At 35.1% G+C, this 8,586-nt stretch overlaps 1 protein-coding gene across 1 annotated transcript; it reads right to left on the minus strand.

Moving 5' to 3' along the window:
* Positions 1–5,294: 5,294 nt before the first annotated feature.
* LOC147396713 (cyclin-dependent kinase inhibitor 4-like) lies at positions 5,295–8,289 on the minus strand. Its single transcript, XM_086451780.1, has 3 exons — positions 7,728–8,289; positions 5,829–6,032; positions 5,295–5,727 (listed from the first exon to the last, which is right to left on the minus strand). The coding sequence occupies exons 1-3, from the start codon at positions 8,192–8,194 to the stop codon at positions 5,658–5,660; spliced, it is 741 nt and encodes a 246-aa protein (XP_086307906.1). The 5' UTR covers positions 8,195–8,289; the 3' UTR covers positions 5,295–5,657.
* Between the last annotated feature and the right edge of the window lie 297 nt (positions 8,290–8,586).

Below are 8,586 nucleotides of genomic sequence, written 5' to 3' on the forward strand. Positions count from 1 at the left end.
AATGAATTATTGTTCGAAGGAGAAAATCTCACTTCTTATCTTATTAAATATCCATTATGTTTGATAATATTGAAGACCCACTACTCATGATTCATATATAATAAGCATATATTTCTTAAAGATGAGAGTCATTTCATTAATGATATTGACTTTAAAGAATAAAGAGTGAAGGGAAACATCATCGAGAATTTTTTTCATTTTTTAAAATCTTATTAGTATATCTTGTGAACATTTGGATATTATTAAAGTGGGCTTTGGTTTAGTATGATTTGTCTAAATATTTTTGTATGATAGATTTAGAGGTTGTATGCGATTTTATCTACTAGTGGTTTTATATTAGATGTTATATTCCATGTTTAAGATATATAATTTATTTGTTGACTAAATGAATTTAGGGATGTTCAACGATCCTAACTTGTTGAACCCACCCAAAATTTCCTAACTCAAAGCTAACCCGATTTATCCATTTTCTCTATTTAAATGGAATCTCAATGAGGATCAATAAATGACCTGGGTTTTCATTCAGTCTCATGTGTTCGCAATCAATAGCTTATAGGAGCCAGTCGAAAAGTATATGATTAGCCCTTTGAATCGTAATAAGCAGATGAAGTCCCAAGTGATTATCAAGCCAAAGAATATTCTTTCAATCTCGAAGAACTCCTTGGGAGACACCACGGTGACACAAAACCAAAGGGGCATGACAAAAAAAATGTCCCCCCCCTCCCTATATGATCATGTTGACCTCAATCCCTTTCTTTAAATTTGATTACATCAAATTTAATCAAGTCATCATTCCATGAGTTTAATGTTTTTTGTTTTGCTAACAAAATAAAATTCCACAAATTTATATGTCTGTGGACCGCAATAAAGACCAACTTTGGTTGGACAAAATTAGGTGCATCCCTCCAAAAAAGGGAGAGGTCTTGAGTTCAAGCCCCTAGTCACCCACAGGGATTTATCCCTACTTACCCAATATGTGTGGTTTGTGTGTATTGCATAGACCCAGAGGATTTGGGTGAGACATGGTGCTTTAAGTAGCCAGTTGCCTCACCCCTGCTATTCTAGCCTACGAGTCCGAAACTTGTCATAAAAAAAGGTGTCTTAACACTTTTTAATTTAGAATTTGATCTCCAATCTTCATATATTTGCACATGCCTTTATTCAAAATTTGGCAAGTGAATCTAAAACCCCGACCTACATACTAATTGCCCAAAATTCCAACGTCCTTCATGGAATCCGATCCAAAAGAAAGATGAGAATAAACTACGAACAATAACAATATATATATAAGGTCCCGTTCGGCACCCAACAATTTGCCCAATACGTTTTGTCCTACATGGGTTAGAAGTTTTGGAACAGGCTGATTTTTGGTGAGGATGATCTCTATGGTGAGGGTTAGAAGTTTTGGAATAGGCTGATTTTTGGTGAGGATGATCTCTATGGTGAGAAGATCATCCTCACCAAAAATTAGCCCATTCCAAAACTTCTAACCCCATCACAAATGGTTTACAAAAAATAAATGGTCCACGATTTTTCAACTTGTAAACATGGGGTTAGAAGTTTTGGAATGGGCTGATTTTTGGTGAGGATAATCTCCTCACCATAGAGATAATCCTCACCAAAAATCAGCGCATTCCAAAACTTCTAACCCATGTAGGACAAAACATGTTGGGATATATATATGGGTCCCGTTCAGCAACAAACATTTTGGCAAAACATTTGTCAAAACATGGGTTAGAGGTTTTGGAATGGGCTGATTTTTGGTGAGGATGATCTCTACGGTGAAGAGATCATCATCACCGAAAATCAGCCCATTCCAAAACTTCTAAGCCCATCAAAAATGATTTACAAAAATGGACGGTCCACGATTTTTTTACTTGTAAACTGGGGCTAGAAGTTTTGGAATAGGCTGATTTTTGGTAAGGATGATCTCCTCACCGTAGAGATCATCCTCACCAAAAATCAGCCCATTTCAAAACCTCTAACCAATGTTTTGAAAAATGTTTTGCCAAAATGTTTGTTGCTGAACATTTCCCTATATATATATATATATGGGTCTCGTTCAGCACCAAACATTTTAGCCAACCATTTTTTGTCCTACATGGGTCAGAAGTTTTGGAATGGGCTGATTTTTGGTGAGGATGATCCGTACGGTGAGGAGATCTTCCTCACCAAAAATCAGCCCATTCCAAAACTTCTAACCCCATGTTTACAAGTTGAAAAATCGTGGACCGTCCATTTTTTGTAAACCATTTTTGATGGGGTTAGAAGTTTTGGAATGGGCTGATTTTTGGTGATGATGATCTCCTCACTGTAGAGATCATCCTCACCAAAAATCAGCCCATTCCAAAAATTCTAACCCTTGTTTTGAAAAATGTTTTGCCAAAATGTTTGGTGTTGAACATTTCCCTATATATATATATATGTTCATTTTGGCCATGTGGACTACCACATAGGTCCAAATGACACTCCCCCCCCCCCCCCTATGATTAAGAATTTAGTTAGGTTTATAAAAGAAATTATAAAAAATAGTTTCTTTTTTATTCAATGACTTTGAAAATGGACAGATGTTGATCTCCCAAATTTAAAATTAAAATCTAACAGTGAAAACAAGTTGTTTAATTTCATCTTTTTAAGTTCTTTGAATTTTATGCTCTATAAATATATGGTATCCAATTTTGTTTTTGTATGGCATGTGGACATGTGATCCATATATATATATATATATAATAAAACCCAACTAAGTTGTTGTAGTTTTGTGTTGTTTAAGTTGGGGATAAATATCCCTTCAACTATAATTTTGTGGTTGGACAAGTCACATCCACCTACATCACACTTTTTTGTCTTTCCTATTCACTTCTAATTTTATTGTATCTCATGTTAATCCATTTTATTATTTTTTATTTTTCACTACTTAACCTCAATTTTTTTTAATAACAATAGTAGGGCCCACTTTTGTAGGAGACAAATCGAATAAGGATAAACCTCTCATCAAGTTATATTGTTGTGGAACCTATTTTATATCTTTTACACTTCGTCTCCTCCAATTTTACAATATTTTCTCTTTTACCTTTTTAATCAAGTTTATTTATTTTCATCTTTTACTTTTTTAATCTTGATTTTTTTAATAATACTCCTCCAACTTTTTTTTTTACCCCCTTAAACTGACTTCAAGGTTCAGTTCTACATTTTTGTGTGTGTGGGTTTATTTTATTTTCTTTACTCTTCATTCTTACTAAATTTACTATATTTTCTCCTTTATTCCTTTTAACCTACTTTATTATTTTCTATCTTTTATCCTTTCAACCTTAAAATTCTTTAATAGCATTCTTCTAACTTTATTTTTTTTCACTTTTTCCCTTTTAACCTTCTCATCAAACTATTATTTTGTGGAACCTAATTTTTTTCTTTTACAGGTTATCCCCTATAACTTTCTTATATTTTTTCTTTTACCCATTTATCCTTAAAAATTTTAAATAATACCCCCACCAACTTTATACCTATAAAGAGGATGCCTATACTGGAGGCACGGGTGAATTCTAGTATATATATAATAAAATACAACATAAGGCCCACTTGCTACAGTTGTTTTGGGGGATAAACGTTCCATATGTTATAGTTTTGTTGGGGTCTAGCATCCCATCTAGTTACAATGGTTATGTGGCCCGTTTTATTTCCTTTCCTCTTCTCATCTCTAACTTTGGTATATTATTATTTTCATCTCTTACCCCTTTCAACTCAAATTTTTATTAATAACCCTCGAACTTTTTTTATCACTTTTACCCCTTTAATCATAGAGAGGGGCAGCAAACTTACAAACTTGCACTCCTACAGAAAAAATTGTAATTAGGTGGCACGAAATAAGTGTACCTGCCAACCACTTGTATGCATGAAAAGAAGACACTATGTTCACCTAAATGTTATATAACAACAACAATAACAGCATCAAATCCAGTACAGTATTTCCATGTGGGAGACAATTTACACATTCACATGTCTCAATATCTATTTCTTTCTTACCTGACGCTATTCAATAAATTCCCTCTTGAGAACTTCAACAGTTCTTACCTCATCAGCTTGAAATCTGTCAAAAAAGAACCCGATTCTGAGCTTTTGGCAGGCAAGATTCTTGAAATCCAAGCAACACTCTTCGATGAGACACTTTTAACCTCTCTCTCTCTCTCTCTCACTCACGCACTCACTCACTCACATGTCACAACTCACAACAGACTAAAACAAGGATAGGCAGCAATAACAACTTCAAACTCAACAGCTCTTACCACTGATTAAAATCTGTCAAAGGGTCTGTATGATAGCAGGGTATTATGAATTTCACTGTTTGATTTCACATAGGTAAATGTCAGAAAATAGACTTGGTTTTTAGTTATGGAGGCAATCAATCCTTACAGAATGACATTCGGAGGTGGGAAAATCATTTTTCTGTATGTTGGTAGAAATCATTTTCCCTCCAAGGCAAAATAAGCAATCAATCACCCTTTTGGGGGAAAATTATTTTTCCACACACTTTTTTCAATTCCCAATCATAGACCCCTCTGCATAACTGAATGGGAAAATTGGGTAGAAGATGGCTTTTAGAAAATAAAGTGATTTGCATATGAACCATTGCTTCAAGAAAAAGCAGAAAAATATTCTCCAACCCAATCCTCTAGGAAATAATTGTCGAGTAAAATCATAATGTTGATTCTCAAAAATTCCCCTATCCCCAACAAATATTTTTCAGACCATTTTAAACAGAGAAAATGCTCTTCTTTGCAATCAGGACCCCATGGGTGATCTATATGATTGCTGGGAATTCGTTTTCAAGGAAATTAGATATCCTGGAGAGAATGGTCGTGGGAAAATGAATTCAATTGTCAGATTGCACAGAGAAAATTTCAAAGAACAAAAAAATAAACAAACAAAGGTTGGCTGTTGGTGACGGGTTGATCGTGAGAGAAAAATATTATTAGATGGGTAAACCCCTTTTCCCAGGGCTGACTGCTGAGAAGACATTTTTCCTACCAAGATAGAAAATCTCTTTGGAAGTCGAGTGATATCCGGGGAAAATGTTCAATCATACATCAGAAAATCACATTTTTCATGGGCAAATCCATTCAATACTTCTCTAGCAACTCCGCTACCACTACTAGTAGTCTGTGAGAGAGAGAGAGAGAGGTATCATTGTCTCTTCTCAAGTCTAATGGGGGAAAGTGAATAGTTCAATAAGTGATAAATGGGTAAATAAACAAACAGAGCAAAATCAGGAATGCAGTAAAGAAGAAGACAAAAACAAGTGGAGAAAATGGGTCTTGTTTATTCCAAGAGCTTTCAAGTTCCATCAGTACTAACAATATATAGACAAAAGAGAGACAAAGAAAAAAGAAAAAAAAATCTGGTAAATTTCCTATACCCCACCATCTTGTTCTGACCTATCTGATTGAGAGCCCTAACACTACATTCTACCTCCCTTTTCCCTACCAAATGATCTGTTAGACAAAGGACTTTGAATTTTTGTTTTGTTGAGTATGTGCAACTCATCAGCTCTGTTATATTACAGACCATTAGACTACACATCTTTCACAGCTCTTTTTTTACAACAGAGACAATGGTGGTCAAAAATTATCCACCACCATACACACCACCAAATGTTAATTCATCTACGGAACCACTCTCTCCCATTCATAACGTCCGGGAAGGGGTGAATCGTTCACGGGATCAAAGTTGTACCTGCAACAAAAAACCACATACAAGAATTTTTTTTATATTAGATAATATGGGTGACAATATGGTTCTTGTGATTTGGAAACTAGTCTTGTAAGTTGGTATACTTCTCTATGAAAAGTCTTTGTTGTTGTTGCTCTGCACCCGTAAAAAACTCGTCCATCTCACGCGTTGTTGGGATGTTTCTCTGCCTTGTGTTATGTATTCTTCGGTTGGTAGCAGATGAGCCGGTGGGCCTGGTAGTAGAACCAGGGGTCCCTACTGTCTCTGAATCCCTTATCAGACTGCATGGTGTGGTTTCCCTAGTACTCCTATATAATGAACAATGGTAAACACGATTAAAAAGTGGACTTTAAAGACTAGAAATACGACAACCCAATCTAAGATTAGAGACCACCAATTAAGTGAAAAGGAGGTTTTATTAAATCAAGAAATATACTCCAAGGAACCTTCCTCTGTAGGAGATCAGAAGACCTACCAAGGAACAAAACCTATGGAAAAAACACAAACAAAACAAATGTCTTCTTAGGATGTCTAAACAACAAGCCAAACCATATCAACCATATACAAGCTCTGGTTCAAAGATGCATCAGATGTTACATAACTATTACTAAAACTCTTCTTACAGAAAACAAAACAAAAAAAAAAGGCAAGGAACTTGTAAAATGGGGCAGACATACCCAGAAGCATGGATTTCCTTTAAGCAAGAAACAAGATTTCCAAAATGGAAGATGAACCCATCCTTATTGTTTCTCATCCATGACTACATAATGTGCACATTATCCCACATACAAGTTGCAGTCATTAAGATGGCCCATGACCCAAAAATCATATCATATTCACAAAGCAGGTGTTTCCACTGCTAAAGAAATAGTTTTTTTTTTTCCAATGACATGTTCAAGCAAGCACCACAATGCAACAAAGGTTTTTTTTGTGAGAAACAGAAACAAAAACCAACCAACATATTATTGCCTATGAGGAAGTGCCTAAACAAGATTAGGCAACTATAACAAAGATTTAAATTTCAAGTCTTACAAAATCCAAATAAAGAAACAAAAACCACTAATGGCAATAACAATAAGCTGCATTAAAACCCATATCTTGGATTAAATCACTAGAAATCATGGTGATATTATGGATCAAATAGTTGGATTTTTTTTCTTTACCACTACTCTAAAACAAAATAAAGGCATTAAATCATTTTTTTCCAAAAACAGAAAAGCCAACCTGCAAACAAAATTAAAGAAATTATTGCAGGTTGGTACCCATGTTTCAGAATCCAGACATCTTCCCATTAAAAAAAAATCTCTCAAACACCACTAACCCTTTTTTGCTAGATAAAAACCACTAACCTTAAATGAAAGTAATTTTGAACAGCACCCATGTTACTGAAATATTCCAGAGATAACAAACTAAGAGAGAAAATAGAAATATTTCCAGACAGCACAAATTCAGAACACCTCAAAGAAAGGAATTTTTTACTTATTATTTTTTTTGGATAAAAGGAAAGATAACAGCAACCCATGTTCTTAAAGTTCTGTATCTTCCGTTTTGTTCCTTTTCTACCCATAAATTATTTAAAAAAAAAACTTGTTTCACCCCTACATGCCTAATTTTTTAAAAAAAATAAATAAGATCTTGCCAATATCCTTAAAAAAAGCTTCTTTGTGAAGGGTACCCAATTTGCAGAAATACAACCAAAAAATAAAATTAAAACAAAAACAAGAGTATCCACCAAAACAAACATGATCCATCTTCAAGCAAGTAAAATTGGGGGAAAAAATACAATTCACAGACAGAAACCCTTAAGTTATGTGTGAATCTTTGGGTGCCAAACATAAGGTCATAAAACAAGGAGAAAAAAAATCAATATAAGATAATTACTTTCAACAGCAAAATGTTTGAAAATTTAAAACAAGCCTAATACCAGAAACCCCCAAATATTAGGGTTTTAAAAATACCCAAATTTCAGAAAAATTAAACCCAACAAAACAAGCAAAACCCACCTCTCTCTTCCTTCAAATTCCAAAACGTTCTCCCCAAACGAAGCTTCAGCACCCAAATCACTGCAGTTCTCAGGTGCACCGTCCTCCTTAGCTATCTCCTGAGTCGAGAATCCATCCCCGTTCTTCGAACAGCTCAATGAGACCGACCCAACAGACCCAGAATTGACCGAACCCACTACCAACCTTGAACTCGTTCTAGGGTTAGGGTTTTGTTTGAAGGTCTCTTTGGGTTGTTTTTTGGAGTTGTTGCAGGCCACAAGCGGCGGAAGCTTCTGAAGCCTTCTGCTTCGAAGCTGGAGATAAGAGGATCCAGAGTTTGTTGTTGTGTTTTTGACCGTCGATTCAGTCGTCAATTTCTGTAAAGCTAGGGTTTTGGCTCTGGTTCGAACCCCAAGAGATGACTGATGAGAGAGCTCCATAACTGCAACCTCTCCTGCGATCTTAGCTTTCCTCATGTACTTGCCCATCCCTCTGCTTTTCTGCAACTAATAAGCTCTCATGGAGTTTGAAATAGAGAAGAAGAGGAGAGAGAGAGAGAGAGAGAGAGAGAGAGAGAGAGAGAGAGACAAGTAGGAGAGAGACAGCACAGAGGGTTATTTGTATCTGATGAAGAGAAAAAGTAGGGTTGGGGTGAGAGAGCTGTACTTTAATTACTCACGATATTTTAACGATATTATGTATTATCCCATTATCTTGATACTGTTCATAATGTACTAAAATAAGAGAGCTGATATTGGCCCACTAACTCTTATTTATTACATCTCAATTACAAATAAAGAAAATAAATGAATTTAGGTTTTCAAATTAGGATGCATTTAAATGTGACATTAAAAGGTATCTTCTTTTTTCCTAAATAGTA

Source organism: Akebia trifoliata, chromosome 8, assembly GCF_017979445.1.
Source record: "Akebia trifoliata isolate Shusen 1 chromosome 8, ASM1797944v1, whole genome shotgun sequence".
Taxonomy (NCBI): Eukaryota; Viridiplantae; Streptophyta; class Magnoliopsida; order Ranunculales; family Lardizabalaceae; genus Akebia; species Akebia trifoliata.

What these genes read in the sequence shown, in the direction of transcription:
- LOC147396713 (XM_086451780.1), bottom strand. Translation starts at nt 8,194, where the DNA reads ATGGGCAAGTACATGAGGAAAGCTAAGATCGCAGGAGAGGTTGCAGTT. An exon ending in GAATTTGAAGGAAGAGAGAG is followed by an intron (nt 6,033 to 7,727) that starts GTGGGTTTTGCT and finishes TTCATTATATAG; the next exon opens with GAGTACTAGGGAAACCACAC. An exon ending in CAAAGACTTTTCATAGAGAA is followed by an intron (nt 5,728 to 5,828) that starts GTATACCAACTT and finishes TTTTTGTTGCAG; the next exon opens with GTACAACTTTGATCCCGTGA.